Raw genomic sequence first — 20,368 nt, 5'->3', positions numbered from 1 at the left:
GAGAAAAAATATATATATATATTTGACTCCATTATACATATTAGAGACTTCCTTTACAAATCTCTGTAAGATAATGCAAGATGACAGTAATTTAAGTTTTGCTTCACGTGGCAAAAATTTAATAAGAGATGAGAAAATGTTTATTTAAACTTACTTTTTGCCTTAAGGGCCTAATAAAATATGAAGGTAGAGTGCTTTTCTATGCACATCATTTATTTATTCAACAAATATTTACTGAACAGTATCTGTGCCAGATACTGTTATTGACACTGAGAATAAGTCAGTGAAAAAACACAAAAACTCTGCCCTTGTACAGCTAACATACTTATCTTTTTGTATTCTATGTAGACATGTTTTTTTACTGAAATTAAAACTACAGTCATTTGCTGCATATACAACAGTGGTCCCCTAAGATTACAACGGAGCTGAAAAATTCTCATTGCCTAGTGATGTAGCAGACATTGCAATGCTATAGCATACTGCATTACCCTGATGCTGGCAAACAAAGCTACTGCACTTCCAGTGCTATAAAAGTCTAGCATGTACAATCATGGACAGTACATAATACTTGATAATACATGACTATGTTACTGCTTACCATATACACTAAACTATACTTTTCATCATTATTTTAGAGTGTACTTCTTCAAATTATAAACTAAACTGTAAAAAGCCCCAGGCAATCGTTCAGGAGGTATCCAGAAGAAGGCATTGTTATCACAGGAGACAACAGCTCCATGCATGTTACTGCCCCTGAAGACCTTCCAATGGGACAAGATTTAAAGGTGGAAGACAGTGATGTTGATGATCTTGACCCTCTGGGGCCCTAGGATGGTATGTACTTCTGTCTCAGTTTTCTTTCTTTCTTTCTCTTTTTTTTGGAGACAAGAGTCTTGCTCTATCTCCTAGGCTGGAGTGCAGTGGTGCAATCTTGGCTCACTGCAACCTCTGCCTCCTGGGTTCAAGCGACTCTCCTGCCTCAGCCTCCTAAGTAACTGGGATAACAGGTGTGCGCCACCATGCCTGGCTAATTTTTGTCTTTTTGGTAGAGAGGGGGTTTTGCCATGTTGGCCAGGCTGTTCTCGAACTCCTGACCTCAGGTGATCCATCCACCTTGGCCTTCCAGCTGGGATTACAGGTGTGAGTCACTTCGCTTGACTCTGTGTCTCAGTTTTCTGTTTTTGTTTTTGTTTTTTTGATTCAGGGTCTCACTCTGTTGCCCATGTTGGAGTGCAGTGGTGCCATGATGGCTCACTGCAGCCTAAACCTCATATGCTCAAGTGATCCTTCCACCTCAGCCTTCCAAGTAGTTAGAATTACAGGTGCATGTCACCACACTTGGCTAATTTATTTTCTTTTTTGTAGAGACAAGGTCTCGTTATGTTCCCCAGGCTGCTCTTGAACTCCTGAGCTCAAGTGATCCCTCCCACCTCAGCCTCCCAAAGTGTTGGGTTACAAGTGTGAGCCACCCTGCCCAGCCACATCTGTTTAACGAACAAGTTTCAAAAGTATTTTAAAAAGTTAAAAACAAACAGAAAAAAGCTTATGGAAGAAGGATATAAAGAAATTATTTTCATACAGCTGTACAGTTTGTAATGATCAACCAGGGTAACTGGGGTATCCATCATCTCAAGCCTTTATTGTTTCTTTGTATTAGGAACATTCCAATTCCATTCCTCTAGTTACTGAAAATATACAATCAATTGGTTGTTAACTACAGCAACCTATTGTATTACAAAATCCTAGGAATTATTCATTCTAAGTGCATTTTTGGAGCCATTAATATGTGTGTGGGTTTCTGTTTGTTTCTGAGAAAGTGTCTTGCTTGATCCCCTAGGCGGGAGTGCAGTGATGCAATCTCAGCTCACTGCAACCTTCGCCTCCCGGGTTCAAGTGATTCTCCTGCCTCAGCCTTCTGAGCAGCTGGGATTACAGGTGCCCACCACTATGACTGGCTAATTTTTATAGTTTTATTAGAGACGAGGTTTTACCATGTTGGTCAGGAGGGACTTGAATTCCTGGCCTCAAGTGATCCATCCACCTTGGCCTCCCAAAGTGCTGGGGTTACAGGTATGAGCCACTGCTCCTGCCCAATATGTTTGTGTTTGCGTGGTTTTTTTTTTTTTTTTTTTTTTTTTTGAGATGATGGAGTCCTGCTCTGTCACCCAGGCTGGAGTGCAGTGCCACAATCTAGGCTCACTGCAACCTCTGCCTCCCAGGTTAAAGCGATTCTCCTGCCTCAGCCTCCCAAGTAGCTGGGACTACAGGTGCCCGCCACCACACCTGGCTAATTTTTGTATTTTTAAAGAGACGGAGTTTTACCACATTGGCCAATCTGGTCTCGAACTCCTGACCTCGTGATCCACCCACTTGGCCTCCCAAAGTGCTGGGATTACAGATGTGAGCCACCGTACCTAGCTATGTTTAACTGTTACTGTAAGAGTTAAATGGATTGAGAACATTAAAAAGTTTATAAAGTAAAAAAAGTTATAGTAAGCTAAGGTTAACTTATTATTGAAGAAAAATATTTGAAAAGTAAATTACTGTAGCCTAAGTATACAGTGATTATAAAGTCTACAGTAGTGTGCAGTAATGTCCTAGGCCTTCATATTCACTCACCACTCACTGACTGACCCAGAGCTACTTCCAGTCCTGCAAGCTCCCTTCATGAAAAGTGCCCTATAAAGGCGTATCATTTAAAAAATATATTTTACAAAGTATTTTTACTCATACCTTTTCTATGTTTAGGTATGTTTAGATGCACAAATACTTATTACTGTGTTACAATTACCTATAGTGTTCAGTATAGCAACATACTATGCAGGTTTGTAGCCTAGGAGCAATAAGCTATATCAAGTACCTAGGTGTGTAGTAGGCCACACCATTCTGGGTTTGGGTAAGTACACTTGATGATGTTCATGTAACGATGAAATCACCTAATGAAGCATTTCTCAGAACATATCCCCTCAGTAAGTGATGTGGGACTGTGAATATATTTATTGATAAATAATTTACATGTTCTATGTTATGTACATAGAAAGATGCTAAACATGCAGTTTCAAAAGGAATATGAGGAAAAAACAGATATCTATTTTCTTTTCCGTATATTCCCAAAGAATCGTGTGTGCATTCCTTGTGACAGAATAGGTATCTTACCTCACAGACTATTTATTTCAAATCTTATGGAATAACTAAAATATATTGAATGCTATTAAGTGGGGGAGTAGAATGGCGAGATTTTCAGTTAGGCAGACATTCTCACTGCAAATCAGAAGATTTCGGAATCAGAATTAAACAGTAGAAGTGGAATTTATGAGGCAAAATAAGAGACAGAGACCATTTTGAGAGGCGAGTGTAATAGTCCAGGTGACAGAAGAAGAATCCCTAAACTGGGGCAGTGGTAGGGCAGGAGACAAAAAGATGGATTTACACAATTTTAAAAGATAAAAACCAATAAAACTGATGTGGAAAGTAAGGAAGAGAGGAATATAGAATAACCCCTAGAAAGAAGTGTCATTTACTGAGATCAAAGAGATGAATTAAGTTTATGAGTTGCATTTTAAACCTCCTAATCAGCACTGTCCAATACCCCTAGGCACAACTCACATGTGGCTACTAATTACTTGATATGTGGGAAGTGTGAATTGACGTATGTTTAAGTTAAACAAACTGGATTTTAAATACTTAACATGAGGAATGAATGTAAAATACCTCACTAGTGATTTTTATATTTAATTACACATTGAAATACAATGTTTTGGATATACTGAATTAAATTAAAAATATTAGGCTGGGTGTGGTGGCTCATACCCGTAATCCCAGCACATTGGGAGGCTGAGGCAGGCAGATCATTTGAGGGCAGGAGTTTGAGATCAGCCTGGCCAACATAGCGAAACCCTGTTTCTACTAAATATTACACTACACTACACCTCACACTACACCTACACCTCACACCATGGGTGTAGTGACATGTGCCTGTAATCCCAGCTAATCAGGAGGCTGAGGCAGGAGAATTACTTGAACCCAGGAGGTGGAGGTTGCGGCGAACCAAGATCACGCCATTGCACTCCAGCTTGAGCAACAAGAGTGAAACTTGGTCTTAAAAAAATAATAAAAATATTAAAATTAACTTCAAATATTTATTTTCTTTCAAAATTTTTATTGAACAGCAATGATGTTGTGTATGGGCTTATATATATAGCCAGGCAAAGAACTGGTTAATGGCATAAAGTAAATAATTTCTCTACTTAGTGGTTACATACTTTCTTCTTTTTAAGACAACACAAATACAGTAGTGAGAAGGGGGTCAAGTATAGAACAGTGAGTTCAATCTGTGTTCAAATGACTGTGAACAATCAATTGAGATAACTCACTACCTTTGGGCCAGCCAGTTATATACTTTTGAAAAGCCAGGAGTGAAGTCGGGTTGTTTTTCATCCAATTCTTGGTCTTTCTGTTAAAGGGAGTGATAAGATAGGGTGGTTTCAGGCAATCACTTGGCTAACTGGCTCTCTGTAGTCATGTCTGGATAATATTTAAAAGAAGAAACTAAATGTAGTCCTTAAGTAGGAACAACTATAATTTTAACAACTATTATTAAATGCTGATAGCTAATGTAGATACAAGCCTACATCTAAGAATTTTATAAAATCAGTTCAGTGCGTAAATTGATAATAAACTTGAAGAAAACGTGGTTAAATATCAACATCAGTAAACTATCAGATACATATTTTGAACAACTTACTCTATTAAACTCTGATCCACAGTCATTTATCTAAAAAATGCAGAATACCCATCTCACAAGTTGTGAGGATGAAATGCATATAACATATGGTACACTACAAGTGATTTTATCCCCTTCATAAGCTGCCAGAATTTTCTCAAGCAATAGAAAAACAAAGGGCACTACTCAACAATGGCTGAATCAAGAAATTAAGCTTATTATTTGGAAGGTTAATAGAATGTCATGCCAAAACTCAATCAATATACACATTAAAATTCAACAAGGAAGGTTAGAAGACTCAACACCTACCATGCACAGATGAGGGTTTTGGTCCTGCAATCAATCCAGTAAACCACTTTGAAAGTTAGGCAAAAAATGACTCTAGTTAAAGAACACTAAAAGGCAAAAGGCTATATAAAGAACTACAACACTGAAAAACCAAAAAACCCAATTCAAAAATGGGCAAAGGGCTGGGTGCAGTGGCTCATGCCTGTAATCGCAACACTTTGGGAGGCCAAGGCAGGTGAATCACTTGAGGTCAGGAATTCAAGACCAGCCTGGCCAACACAGTGAAACCCCATCTCCACAAAAAATATAAAAATTAGCCGGGAGTAGTGGCACATGTCTGTAATCCCAGTTACTTGGGAGGCTGATGCAGGAGAATCACTTGGATCCAGGAGGCAGAGGTTACACTCCGCGTCACTGCACTCCAGCCTGGGAGTGAGACTCCATCTCAAGAAGAAAAAAAAAGTTGAAAGACGTAATAGTCATTTATCCAAAAAGATATACAAATGGCCAAAAAGTACATGAAAAGATGCTCAACATCACTCATCACTGGAGAAATGTAAATCAAAACCATAATGAGATGCTACTTCACACCCATTAGAATGGCCATTATTAAACAAAAACTGAAAACGAGAAGTGTTGGAGAGGTAGAGAAGCTGCACCCAGTGTGCACTGCTGGTGGAAATATAAAATGGTACAGCCACTGTGGAAACAATACAGCAATTTCTCAAAAAAGTAAACATAGTATTACCATATGACTCAGTAATTCTACTTCTGGGTATATACCCAGATGAATTTGACAGCAGGAACTCAAACAGGTATTTGTACACCCATGTTCATAGCACCATTAATAGTTAAAATGTGGAAGCAACCCAAATGCCCACCAATGGATAAACAGATAAAATGTGGTATATACATGCAATGAAAGATATTCAGCTTTAAAAAGGAATAAAATTCTGATACATGCTATACTACAGATGAACCTCGAAGACGTAAGTAACATAAGCCAGATGTAAAAAGATAAATATTGGGCTGGGAACAGTGGGTCACGCCTGTAATCCTAGCACTTTGGGAGGCTAAGATGGGCGGATCACCTGAGGTCAAGAGTTTGAGACCAGGCTGGCCAACATGGTGAAACCCCATCTCTATAATAAATAAATAAATAAATAAATGTTGTATGATTCCACTTACATGAAATCAAATTGGAATAAAATTCATAGAAAACAGAACAGAGGGACTGTGGGGGAGTGGGAAACGGAGCTTTGCTGCTTCATGCGGAAAGAGTTTCAATACGGATGGTAAAAAAGTTCTGGAGATGGATAGTGGTGATAGTTGCCCAACAACTTATTATTTCTCCGTGGTTCTTTTGGTTTTGAACTGGCTTATGTTTTGTTGTCTTTTATGCTTAAGTTTTGATGGTTTCATGGCTTCATAAGCCAGTGTATTTCTGCAAATAAGATGCTGTAGTTTATGTATTTCATCATCAATTATGGCTACAAAACCAAATTCAACATGTGAGTGGGTCAAGTTTCTGAGCAAAACTAATACAAACTATTGTATTCGTTTTCTTGTTTTTACATTGCTCCTCGTGGAGCTGGACTATCCCATAGGTAATGTGCCCAGAGTAGCCTGTTCTTCATTCTTTAAATTACTTCCATTGTCACATCTGGTTAACTACTACTGCTGCTACCTTCAGCAAAGGTATGCCTTTTCTGGAAAAAAATAGTTCAGGATGCTTATTTCATCATTAGAAATGAGGATTGCTGAGCGTGGTGGCTCAAGCCTGTAATCCCAGCACTTTGGGAGGCCGAGGTGGGTGGATCACGAGGTCAAGAGATCGAGACCATCCTGGTCAACGTGGTGAAACCCCGTCTCTACTAAAAACACAAAAAATTAGCTGGGCATGGTGGCGCGTGCCTGTAATCCCAGCTACTCAGGAGGCTGAGGCAGGAGAATTGCCTGAACCCAGGAGGCGGAGGTTGCGGTGAGCCGAGATTGTGCCATTGCACTCCAGCCTGGGCAACAAGAGCGAAACTCCGTCTCAAAAAAAAAAAAAAAAAAGAAATGAGGATTAAAATAAAAGTTTACTTTTCTAATTTAGCTAATAATTTTAAAGAATAAACACAGGCTTGTTTGAAAAATTAAAATAATTGTAGAAATGCTATGAAAATAAATGTCTATTTTGGCCAAGCACAGTGGCTCACGCCTGTAATCCTAGGACTTTGGGAGGCCAAGGAAGGCAGATAGCTTCAGCCCATGAGTTCAAGACCAGCCTGGGCAACATAATGAGCCCTCATCTCTACAAAAAATGTAAAACCTAGCCAGGGGTAGTGGTGTGTGCCCGCTACTCAGGAGGCTAAGGTAGGAGGATTGCTTGTGCCCAGGAGGTCAAGGCTGTAGTGAGCCGTGACTGTGCCACTGCACTCCAGCCTGGGTGACAGAGCAAGATGGAGTCTCCCATCGCATAGGCAGGAGTGCAGTGGCTCGATCTCGGCTCACTGCAACCTCTACCTGCTAGGTTCAAGCGATTCTCCTTCCTCAGCTTCCCAAGCAGTTGGGATTACAGGCGTGTGCCACCATGCCTGGCTAATTTTTTATTTTCGGTAGAGCCGGGGTTTCACCATGTTGGCTAGGCTGGTCTCAAACTCCTGACCTCAAGTGATCCACCCGCCTCAGCCTCCCAAAGTGCTAGGGTTACAGGTGTGAGCCACAGCACCTGGACAGAAACTCCTATATTTTCTAAGTTGCTATCTCTAATTTGCTGTGCCCTGAGAAACTAGATGGCCAAATGTGTAAGAATTCAGTCTAAGATGAAAGTGAACAGGCTCTGAGTGAGAATCTTCGGACTACGTATAAAGGATGTGTGTTTTCTTGTCCTGACACTAGTGCAGTTTCAGTTCTTTGATGGCTTTTGTTGCTTGCTTCTTGGTCTTAACTGTTTTCAACAGATACAATCATGTCTGAGGAGCTGCTGTATCATAGAAATACATGGTGAAATGTTCTTTTCTCTTTAATGAAAAGTCCTCTTTCCAACTCAAACTGGTCTTTACTGGTGTTTATCCTTGGAAAGGGTAACAGTACAAGTTCTTGCAGATGTATTTAGCAATGTTTAAGGCTTTAAAATGGAGCTATTTATCAGTTAAAATTGGTGGCACCTCTGCACTGCAAACGGTACAAAAAACAAGACTCTAGCCGAGATGGTGCCACTGCACGCTAGCCTGGGTGACAAAGCGAGACCTTGTCTCAAGAAAAAGGAAAGAAAAGAAAAGAAAAGCTTGTTAAAGTTTGGGCCTATTAGGGTAATGTGGAGTATTCACTTGACAGAACTCTTCATTTCCCAGAAGGAAAGAGGGGAAGGACTAAAGGATATACTACCAACAGCCAATCTGCTCACAGAGTAATTTCTCCTGAAATCATACAGATAACTATGAATGAACTGGGCCACTCAATGCAGAATCAAATAATGGGAAAAACTGAAGTTTAAGTTACATGAAGAAAAACATCGCGTAAAACCAGAGTAGTCGCAACACCAAAACCTCTCTATACAGCAAAATCTTTCAAATAAAATACTTAAGACTTATACTCACCTTTCTGAAAAATCAGAATCTATAAATTCTCTAGCCCGTTTTCTATCACTAAAAAGGAAAAAAGATAGCATAAAAACAACACATACTTAGACACAATTTAATTTCGTTAATACTTTATTATAACGTGTCTAATACTACACTGAATATATTCAAAGACTAACACACATAAAAGATAGGTATATGAAATAAATCTTAATTTTATCATGTGAACAAGACATCACAACATAATAATCATGAGCTGAAATCAGCTCAATGAACAGTTAGGGAGGAAAACACTGCAAATTTGCAAGCAAGACAGAGAAAAATTACATTCACTCCGCAAAATACTGACCATAAAACACCAGACAATCCTGCCACCACCAATATAAAGCACAAATGGGGCTGAAAACATCCAGACCCTGTCCATTTCCAAAGTGGGGCAACACTGCTGGCACAGGCTTGGCTTTCACGTCATAATCTTTCAAGGCCATACAGAAATCCAAGGTAACCTTAGATCTACGTAAGAATGTTCGTAAGGATTGAATAATGCCCACGGGATTACAGGTAATTCTGTCACTTCAGCTCATTTGATAATGGAAAAGTATGTATACACAAAACTGTTCTGTCTTTAATACTTACGTGCTTGTACATATGTGTGCATATATTTATGTATATTGATATGTATACAACTTAAAGCACCTTGTCAGGATTGTTATTAGTTTCACTTAATATACTTGAAGCAAGGAGATTCTTACTGAACTAAGATTTACCATCTGCTTGCTCAAACTCACATATGATAGAATCACCAATGCAGTATTCCACCATGTAAATAACTCCTTTTTTTTTTTTTTTGAGACAGAGTTTTGCTCTTGTTACCCAGGCTGGAGTGCAATGGCACAATCTCAGCTCACCGCAACCTCCGCCTCCTGGGTTCAAGCAATTCTCCTGCCTCAGCTTCCCGAGTAGCTGGGACTACAGGCGTGCGCCACCATGCCCAGCTAATTTTTGTATTTTTGGTAGAGACGGGTTTTCACCATGTTGACCACGATGGTCTCGATCTCTTGACCTCATGATCCACCCGCCTTGGCCTCCCAAAGTGCTGGGATTACAGGCGTGAGCCACCGCGCCCAGCCTGTAAATAACTTCTAAAGTAACAAAATGTCTAAAGTGACAAAATGAGGTTTTGAGTCACTGATCTTATTTTTCTTTTATGGAAGTATGAGGTGCTAAAATGATAAAGAGTGGAGAAAGGCATAAGTATTTTACAGGCAAAGATGAAACATATTTAAGTTTGTACCAAAAGTGGCAAATGAGTAACATGGAAGGGATATTGATTCAATTGTTCAGTGTTTAAAAAGAATCAAGAGGAAATTTATTAAAAATTTTATTTGGCCTCTTTTCCTAGCCTTTTCTGGTTTTTTAAGGAAATAAGAATTCATAGGGGAAACTCTGAGTATAGCCAACACTTAATATTTAACTCCTTTTTTATGTGAGTTAAAAAAATATAAAATATAGTTTTTATAATCTCTAAATGTTATAATAATAAAAGTAGTCCTATTTCAGAGTTTAAAAAGTCACAGGGTTTAGTTACAAGTTATTGTACTGTATTTCTGTTTAAAAATAGTTGTTCCACAGATGATTTATATCTAAGATATAAAGTGAAATAAAATAGGTGATTTTGAAGGAAAAACATTTGTTTTTAAGAACTAGACTAAAATGAAACAAGAACAGAAGACAAGATAGTGAGGAAAAAAAAAAGTCTAAACTTTTTTTTTTTTTTTAAACGGTTTAAAAAATAGTAACTTGCAACACTCTTACCCAGGGACCCAGCCAGTAGCTTCTGCTATGTGTGTCTGAGTAACCATTGCTGGTGCAGGGGTATATGGACTCCCAATCAGAACACTTCCTGAACTGGTTAGTCTCTGTGGTGTGCTTATAATCTGTAAAGTTAGGAACAAAGAATATAATATTCTTAATTATTAAGAAAAGCCTACAGGCAGAAAATAACGTTGATTGCTAACCTACATATGAGGAAACCTTGCTGCCTAAAAGGCACTTAACGTCAGTCATCTAAAAATATAAGCAACACCTCTGACGAACTTATATCCTAGGCTCTTAAAGCACAAGTATCCTGAATACTGACATGAGGTCATAATACAGATTTCAGCAAATGAGTGGCAATTTGGAAGGATTAAGTAAAGAACTGACAATGCTTTCAAAATCAAAAAAATGAAAAGTTTTCTTTGAAACTGAGGAAAGAAATTGCAGTACAGCTTGATTTACTAGAACCAGGGAAACAGCAAATCAGACTTCCACAGTCCATCATACAGTATACACAAAGATACTATCCAGCTTGGATTATTATATAGATGCAATTATCCGTTTTTAAGAGTATTGGGCTGGGTGCAGTGGCTCTTGCCTATAATCCCAGCACTTTGGGAGGACCAGGTGGGTGGATCATCTGAGGTCAGGAGTTCAACCAGCCTGGCCAACATGGTGAAACCCTGTCTCTACTAAAAATACAAAATCAGCTGGGCGTGGTGGCGCATGCCTGTAATCCCAGCTACACAGGAGGCTGAGGCAGGAGAATTGCTTGAACCCGGGAGGCAGAGGTTACAGTGAGCTGAGATCACGCCATTGCACTCCAGCCTGGGCAAATAGAGCAAAACTCTGTCTCAAAAAAAACAAACAAAAAGAGTATTTCATGTTATTAAATACTCTTTAAAATACGATCATGAAACATTCTACCATGTGGATTATTCCCTACTAGATATACATGGATTTTTAATTATTTACTATTATAAAGAATGCTGTGATAAACATTTTTGTACAAAGACCTTGCCCTTAATTTCTATTTCCTAAGGCTAAACTCCAGAAAGGAGATTAATGGAATCCCTAAAGACTTTTTTAAAAGGTACCTTATATGTGTTACCAAATTGCTTTCCAGGTCTTAAAATTTTCACTGGTTTAAAAAACAAAACAAAACATGTGTTTTCCAAACACATTTATAGTAATTAACATTAAAAAAAAACTAGCAGCCTAGTAATAACTTCAGACGTATTTTCATGTTAAAAAAAAAAAACAAAAAAAAAAAACAGAAAGAGGCATGGTCCAGTGAATGGGGATATTAATGAAAAATGATTGGCTCCTATGTGGATAATTGTTGAAGCAACTGCTGGGTATACAGTTCTATTTTTGAAAAGTTTTGAAAGTGTTCATGATAGTAAGTTTTAAGTCCCAATTAAGAGAGAAAAATATCTACAGGAACTACATATAATTGTTAATAAGTCCTCAAATAAGAGAAATAGTTCTATTTCCCTAGTGCCTTATGCAAGACAAAATGCTAATTAATTTTTATCTCCCTGACCAAATGAAACCTGTTTCTGCCGCCAGGGTGAATCATTAAGTTCATTGCTAACTTGCTCCATACATAACCAAAGGGAAGGATTCATAAGCATTTCAAGCCCTCCATTTGCATTTGAAGGGAAGAGTCAAACAATAACCTCTGTAGTATAAAAATAGTTCAGACCTAGTTATTAAAATCTAGTCAATATTTATTCATTTATCAAGTATTTAACAACCTTAGTTAGCTTCTGTTTATGTTTTGACATTATGTTAGTTTGGGGTAGAAAGATGTTAGTACCTACAAATATTTATGAAATAGTTTTAATAAGTTCATTCTATAGTTTAAAAAAATAAAAACAAACGATACTAATTCTGACAGATGTCTGGAGAGTTCTGATTATGTACAATACACCAAGGGTATTAAATAAGGCACTCAGAAGTTTTCCTAGTGAGAAAACATAAAGTCAGACAATGTGTCTGTACCTCTTATCAAATTCTGCCTTGCATTCCAAGTATGCTTGCACGTCCCACTCCACATGTCTGGTCCCACATCCCCACTTTCATTTCAGTGCAGGATCTTTAAGGGTGAAGAGTACCTTGTTAAACTAAGTTCTTTGCAGGGTTTAACACAGTGGCAGGAAGCTCACAGGAAAGGCACAATAAATATTTACTGTCGGGATAAAATACTCAACTTTTAAAATAATAGGGGAAAAAAGGACCTTCATTTACTGATATGCTAAAAGGATTATATAAACTCCACTTAAAAAAAACAGAAAGCATAGTTTCCACCAATCACTACATCACATTCCCTATCATGCTGACCTTGAGTATAGACAGCTTATGAAGAAAAATGTGAGTTATCTGATTAGCCTCCAGTTGACTCTATTCCTTGAACCGGAGTGTCTACAAAGCTATTCTAAGCATTCCAATTTACCTTTAAACAGATTGTATTACTCCTGCAGTATTATTACTGAGGAGATCTTTTTCTATATGGTATTAGCAGCCTACATGCTTGGTTTTGCTGATTTATGGGGCTTTGTACAAAAAAAAAAAAAGAAAGAAGCTGGGCACAGTGGCTCACACCTGTAATCCTAGCACTTTGGAAGGCAGAGACAGGTGGATCATTTGAGGTCAGGAGTTCAAGACCAGCCTGGCCAACCTGGTGAAACCCTGTCTCTACTAAAAATACAAAAATTAGTGGGGTGTAGGGGTATGTGCCTATAATCCCAGCTACCCTGGAGGCTGAGGCAGGAGAATCACTTGAACCCAGGAGACAGAGGAGGAGGTTTTAGTAAGCCGTTATCATGCCACTGCACTCCAGCCTGGGCAACAGAGGGAGACTCTACCTCAAAAAAAAAAAAAAAAAAAAAAGAAAGAAAAAAAGAAAGGAGGAAGGAAAACAGGACATAGAGAAAAACTGTCTATCTTTATGAAAATGACTTTGAAAGTAAATTCTAGTTTACATTTTCTTCTTTTCCCTTTCTTACTGTCAGATTGTTAGCTGATATTCTTTGCTGATTGGAGAGTGATTAGCAACACTCTGCTCCCTTCTCTTAGCACAGGGCCTGGTACACAGCAATTCCTTAATAAACATTCCCTGCATGAACAAATTGAAGAGATGACACACTTGAATTGGAAAGATAAAGTCAAAAAGCTTATGAGATGCTATAAGTTCCTAAACGAGGATAATGAGAGTAAAACGTAAGAAATAAAACAAAAGGAAAGCCAGTAAAACTTGAACAGCCACAGAATACAAGAAAATTGGTTTATAGGGTGATGAGCTAGTCTTGCTTTCTAACCCTGAACCTAATGCTGAAATCCCAGGCCAGGTGCGGTGGCTCACTCCTGTAATCCCAGCACTTTGGGAGGCTGAGGCGGGTCTATCTCACTGGAGGTCAGGCGTTTAAGACCAGCCTGGCCAACATAGTGAAACCCCGTATCTACTAAAAATACAAAAAAATTAGGTGAGTATTGTGGTGAACACCTGTAATCCCAGCTACTCAGGAGGCTGAGGCAGAAGAATCGCTTGAACCCAGGAAGAGCAGGTTACAGTGAGCTGAGATTGTGCCACTGCACTGCAGCCTGGGTGACAGAGTGAGACTCCACCTCAAAAAAAAAAAAAAAAAAAAAAAAAAAGCCCAAACTAAAGTATTAAAGTTAGAGGTAAAAACATACTTTTAATATTCACTTGATACAATAAAGAAAATGGAGTTTTAAATATCAGAGTCCCCCTACCAAAAATCCAGACGTCCTTTTTTTTTTTCTTCTACTTTAATTACTACAAATCCTACATTCCAATCCAGATGGCTTTAATTTAAGTGTTATCATGTGGTTTCTCTGACGATAGAATTAGTTAGGCTGGGAAAATCACATAGCAATTAAACATCATTCTGAACATTTTCCTGCCCTCAATCAACATATTTTATGTACTACTGCAATCTACAGTTTAAAAAGCCAAGAGAGCATATGTATTCTAAAGGGAAAAAGTTACAAAATTATAAAGTGGTATATTAAGAGATTTCACTATTTGATGGAATTTTGGTTTTCACTGTAAGAAGCATACAGTTTTTACTCTTCTAAAACAGTACAGCCATGAGATTATCTTATACAGTTGACCCTTGAACAACATGGGCTTGAACTAGACAGGTCCACTTATACATGGATTTTCTTCCACTTCTGCCACCCCTGAGTCAGCCAGACCAACTCCTCCTTTTTCTCCTCCTCAGCCTACTCAACATGAAGACATGGAGGATGAAGACCTTTATGATAGTTCACTTCCACCTAATAAATTATAAACGTATTTCCCTAATGATCTTCTTAGTAATATTTTTTCTAGCTTACTTTAAGAATACAGTATATAATACATATTAACATATAAAATAACAAATATAACATAAAACATGTTATTCGACTATATTATAGTAAGGCTTCTAATCAATAATAAGGTATTAATAGTTAAATTTTGGAGGAATCAAAAGTTATATGTAGATTTCTGACTGCACAGGGGCTGTGCCCTTATCCCCTGCATTGTTCAAAGGTCAACTGTACAAATAACCATAAGATCCATAACTTATAGAACCATAAGAGAAACTGTAAGAAAAGGGTAAGTATCTCAAACTAAAATAGGTACCGCTAAACTAGTTTCCATAACCACAGAAAACAAATGAAAACTTTTTATGGGGCTTTTTGAAATTCCTGTCTACCATTAAGATTTAGCTTCCAAAAGACATGTAAAGTTAAAAGCACAAGTAGAAAAAGAAGGCTAAGAAGTAAATGCATGAGATTTTATCCAATAATTCTTTTTTTTTTTTTTTTTTTTTTTGAGACGGAGTTTCACTTTTGTTACCCAGGCTGGAGTGCAATGGCCCAATCTCGGCTCACCGCAACCTCCGCCTCCTGGGTTTAGGCAGTTCTCCTGCCTCAGCCTCCTGAGTAGCTAGGATTACAGGCACACGCCACCATGCACAGCTAATTTTTTGTATTTTTAGTAGAGACGGGGTTTCACCATGTTGACCAGGATGGTCTCGATCTCTCGACCTCGTGATCCACCCGCCTCGGCCTCCCAAAGTGCTGGGATTACAGGCTTGAGCCACCGCGCCCGGCTCAATAATTCTTTTTTAAAAATCATGGATGAGGGAGTTAGGAGAACCAATAAATGGCTCTGAGTGTCTTAGTCCATTCAGGCTACTATAACACACTACCTTAGATTGAGTAATTAGTTAATTTTCTTTAAATTCTTCTGCAAAGAGTATAAAACTTGGCAATTTACAAGGCACGGAAACTTATTGCTCACTGTTCTGGAGGCTGCTGAGAGGTCCAAACTTAAAGCGCTGGCAGATTCAGTGCCTGGTGAGGGCTTATTCTCTCCTTCAAAGATGATGCCTTCTGGTTGCATCCTAATAGCAGAAAAGGTCCAGGGAGCTCCCTTCAACCTCTTTTATAAGGGCACTAATTCCATTCATGAGGGTGAAGCCCTCATGACTTCATCACTTCCCAAAAGGCCCCGCCTCTTAATACCACCATAGTAGGGATTAGGTTTCAACATGAATTTTGGAGGAACACATTCAGACCAGAGCATTCAGTTCCTGGCCCTCTAAAATTCATGTCTATTTCACAGGCAAAAATGCATTCATTTCATTCCAATAGTCTTACAAGTCTTAACTGCTTCCCAAAATCAGATATGGGTAAGACTCAAAGGTGCAATTCACCCTGAGGCAAATTCCCCTCCAGCTGTGAGCCTGTGAAATCCAACCTGTTTCCAAAATACAATGAGGGGACAGGCACAGAACAGACATTCCCATTCCAAAAAGAAGAAAACAGAAAAGAAGAAAGGGATAATAGGTCCCAACCAATCCAAAACCCAACAGGGCAAACATTAACTTTTAGGGCTTCACAATAATCTTTGACTCGATATCCTGCCTTCTGGACACACTGGAGCAGGGGCTGGGCCCCGAGGTACCAGAAGCCCCCACCCCCATGACAGCCCATGTTGCAGTTCTCCTGGGTTGGGTCTGCATGTGGCTCTCCCAGGCTGGAGTTGCATGCTGAAGCTCTAGTAGACTACGGAGGGCTTCAGGGAGTGACCCTGCCCTGCTCAGCTCAGCTCCACTAAGCTTTGCCCTAGTGAGGGTTCCTAGTGGTGGCCTCACCTCTGTAGCAATTCTCTGCCAGGACCTGTTAAGGCTCTCCAGGGCATCTTTTGAAATCTAGGTGGAAATTATACCCCACAGCTTGTGCACTCTATACCTGTTGGAGATGGCATCACTCAGAAACTGCCAAGGTTCACCACCTATGCCCTCTAGAGGAGCAGCCACCGTGACTTGCACTATACCTGGGCCTACTGGAGCCACACCTGGAATGGCTAAGGAACACTGTGACAAAATTTGGGGAGAAGACTTGACACAGTGCCAGGCAGGGATTACCAGTGTTCCATTAGCGCCTGAAGCCCCTCTTTGATAGTTCTGTCCCCCATGCCTTCGTACTCTGGGCCTGTGATGGGGGCAGGGGACAGCACTGGTAATCACTGAATGCTGTGGGTTTATTCTTCCATTGTTTCGAAGAACAGCACCAAGCTTCCACCCATCCACGTTAATCTCCTTATCCAAAGGTGACTTCGCCACTCTTTTGGTGTTCTCTCTAGAACATGCCTTTTTATTCTTTACATGACCAAGCTGAGACTTTCCCAAATCTTCACTTTTTTTTTTTTTGAGACGGAGTTTCGCTCTTGTTACCCAGGCTGGAGTGCAATGGCGCGATCTCGGCTCACCGCATCCGCCTCCTGGGTTCAAGCAATTCTCCTGCCTCAGCCTCCTGAGTAACTGGGATTACAGGCACGTGCCACCATGCCCAGCTAATTTTTTTGTATCTTTAGTAGAGACGGGGTTTCACCATGTTGACCAGGATGGTCTCGATCTCTTGACCTCGTGATCCACCCGCCTCAGCCTCCCAAAGTGCTGGGATTACAGGCTTGAGCCACCGCGCCCGGCAAATCTTCACTTTTGATTATAAATTATATCTTTAATTCATTTCTCTCTCCTCACATTTTACTATAAAGAGCCAAGAGAAGCCATGTTGATTCCTAAACACTTTGCTTAGAGATTTCTTTGGCCAATTATCCAATTTCACTGCTCCTAAGTGCTGACATGCTCAGGTTTTTTTTTTTTTTTTTTTGGAGACAAAGTCTCACTCTCTTGCTCGGGCTGGAGTGCAGTGGTGCAATCTCTGCTCACCACAACCTCTGCTCCCTGGGTTCAAATGATCCTCCTGCCTCAGCCTCCCGAGTAGCTGGGATTACAGGCACCTGCCACCATGTCTGGCTAATTTTTGTATTTTTAATAGAGATGGGGTTTCACCATGTTGGCCAGGCTGGTCTCAAACTCCTGTTCTCAAGTGATCCACCAGCCTTGGCCTCCCAAAGTGCTGGGATTATAGGCATTAGCCACTGCACCCAGCCTAGCTAGTTTTTTAAGTTTTGGTTTTTTTTTTTAGTAGAGATGAAGTCTCACTATGTTGCCCAGGCTGATCTGAAACTCCTGGGCTCAAGAGATCCTCCTACCTTGGCCTCACAAAATGTTGGGATTGCAGGAATGAGCCACTGTGCCCAGCCTTTTGCTGTTCTATAACAAAGATGGCCTTGACTCCAGTTTCCAATAACATGTCCCTCACTCCTGTCTAAGACCTCATTACAATGGCTTTTATCATCCATATTTGTGCCAACATTCTCTTCACGACCACTAAGGTAATCTCTAAGTAGGAGTGAGACTTTCTCTATAGCTCTCCTCTTCTGATTCCTCACCAGAATCACCCTTAATGGTTCACTCATCTCAAGAGGTTTTTCAGCCTGTTCCTCTGGACTCTTCCAGTTTCTGCCCATTACCCAGTTCCAAAGCCACTTCTACAGTTTTAGGTGTTTTGTCACGGCAGCACTCCAGTTCTTGGTACTAATTTTTGTCTTAGTCTGCTATAACAAAATACCTTAGCATGGGTAATTTATAAATGATAGAAATGTATTTTTTGCAGTTGTGGTGGCTGGGAAGTCCAAGATCAAGGAACCAGCAAATTTATTGTCTAGTGAAGTGTTCACTCTGCTTCATAGATGGTGCCTTCTTGTAGTGTCCTCACTATAAGAAGTGGGGCAGAGCGGGGGCAAAGAGCTCCTTTCAACTTCTTTATAAGGTCACTAATCCCATCCATGAGAATGAAGCCCTCATAGCTTAATCACTTCCCCAAAGGCCCCAACCCTTACCACCACCACAATGGGGACTGAGTTTCAACATGATTTTGGAGGGACACATTCAGGAGACAGCAATGGGGTCTTACAACAATTAGGAAGCCAAAAAGGAAATTATGATTCCTGCCCAAGAACTCAGAACTGAAAAAAGAACCTTAGAAGTAGGGGGATAAATTAAGGACTTGGGATGACCCCGTTGAAGGTAGAGCTCCAAATCTCCTCTCCTTCTTGTGACCTTTGTTTTGCGGATCCTAAGATTTACAGTAACTGAGTTAGTACCACACATCACTACTTATTATTAACAGAACTGGATGTGTAAGGGATCGTTCAAACTGACAATGGGAGAAAAATTATATATGCTTCCAAAGGAGAAATTCAAATCTGGGGTTTAGCAGCATTAAACAAACAAAAAATAAGGGAAAATAATCTCTCAAAATGTAAGAGTTCTGTAAGGGCAAGACTCATAAAGGTTTGAGTATATTTAATTTTGGTGCTCATATAATTACATTTCAAAATGCAGACTTTTAAAAGCTGGGTGCTTTACCTCATTTCACCAATAGTAGTGGCTGGGGAGAGGCAAATGCTTTGCAAATGTCTGAAAATATAACCTGCGCTACCTTAAAGTGAGGGCTCTTATTTGAGCTTAAACCTCTATGAGGTTTAGTGCTAGATTATGTTCTTCACATACTTACAGTATCTTTAGCTTGATTTCTGCAGATGATAAACAATCCTCAACTAACCAAGGAAAATGTCATGTCTAGAATGTGTCTTAAAGACTTTCTGAAACCATTAAGTACATTAAAAGATATTTTTGTCTAAATAACTTTACATTTAACATAGTCCATGGTGCTGTTGTACATTATGGGCGAAATTTATCTGCACTGCTCTATAGATGAAAAGATGACATTGACAACGAAGAGTTATTGCTTAGATGTTTAAGTACTTTTACTAATGGTGGGTGAGGCCATTTAAATTAGACATAGTTTCAGAGTAGGTGAATGCAATCTTGTTTATGAATAAGTCTTCTGAAAGTGCTACACACTTTAAGCTCTAGAATAATTAACGAATGCCCTTAGAGAAACAGTTGTTTTCCAGTTTTCATTCACTATCTCTACTACTAAAGATTAAAATGAATTAGTGTATTATTTTTTCTCCAAAAGTCTTTAATGGAAGGAGTTTTAAATCGCTCCAGATGTAGATTAACTATTGGGTCACAGATTCCATTTATGTGAGAATATATAGTTTAGGGTAGTAAAGGTTATTTTATTAAAAAAATTTAAAAGGAGGACATAAAGTATAATACATTTCAAATCAACTTAACAACTAAATACAAGAGAAATCTCACACAGAGAGCAAAAACCTTAATACCACACATCCAGAATCCACAGATTCAAATATGTGAAAATTAAATATTAGAGAGCACAATGCCTTTCTTTTACTCAAGCTCAAGACTTGACCAGATACATTCAGATAAAAACAAAATGTTTTTTAAAAGTGACTCAGGTAACTAAAATTAATTACAATTTTAAAATTTATTTATTTATTTATTTGAGACAGGGCCTTGCTTTATCAGGCTGAAGCGTAGTTGCGCAAACACGGCTCACTGCAGCCTTGACCTCCTGGGCTCAAGCAATTCTCCCACCTCAGTCCCCCAAGTAGCTGGGACTTCAGGCATGCACTGCAGTGCCCAGCTGTTTTTTGTAGAGACAGGGTTTCGCC

At 39.3% G+C, this 20,368-nt stretch overlaps 1 protein-coding gene across 10 annotated transcripts in view; it reads right to left on the bottom strand.

The window, feature by feature from the left end:
• Positions 1–20,368, bottom strand: part of TFDP2 (transcription factor Dp-2) — a 187,077-nt gene that overhangs the window by 34,196 nt on the left and 132,513 nt on the right. For 9 of the 10 annotated variants that reach the window (XM_074405813.1, XM_003942575.4, XM_010330409.3 and 6 more), the window contains 2 exons: positions 10,393–10,514; positions 8,596–8,643 (listed from right to left, as the gene is read on the bottom strand). In XM_074405813.1, coding sequence (XP_074261914.1) covers positions 8,596–8,643; positions 10,393–10,514 — 170 coding nt within the window. Of the gene's footprint in view, positions 1–8,595; positions 8,644–10,392; positions 10,515–12,402; positions 12,497–20,368 lie in introns of all 10 variants that reach the window. The other variant, XM_039461889.2, reaches the window with a different exon arrangement.

Source organism: Saimiri boliviensis, chromosome 9 (assembly GCF_048565385.1).
Source record: "Saimiri boliviensis isolate mSaiBol1 chromosome 9, mSaiBol1.pri, whole genome shotgun sequence".
Classification (NCBI taxonomy): domain Eukaryota; kingdom Metazoa; phylum Chordata; class Mammalia; order Primates; family Cebidae; genus Saimiri; species Saimiri boliviensis.
Note: the sequence above shows the minus strand (reverse complement) of the source record. Positions and strands in the feature narration are given on the sequence as shown.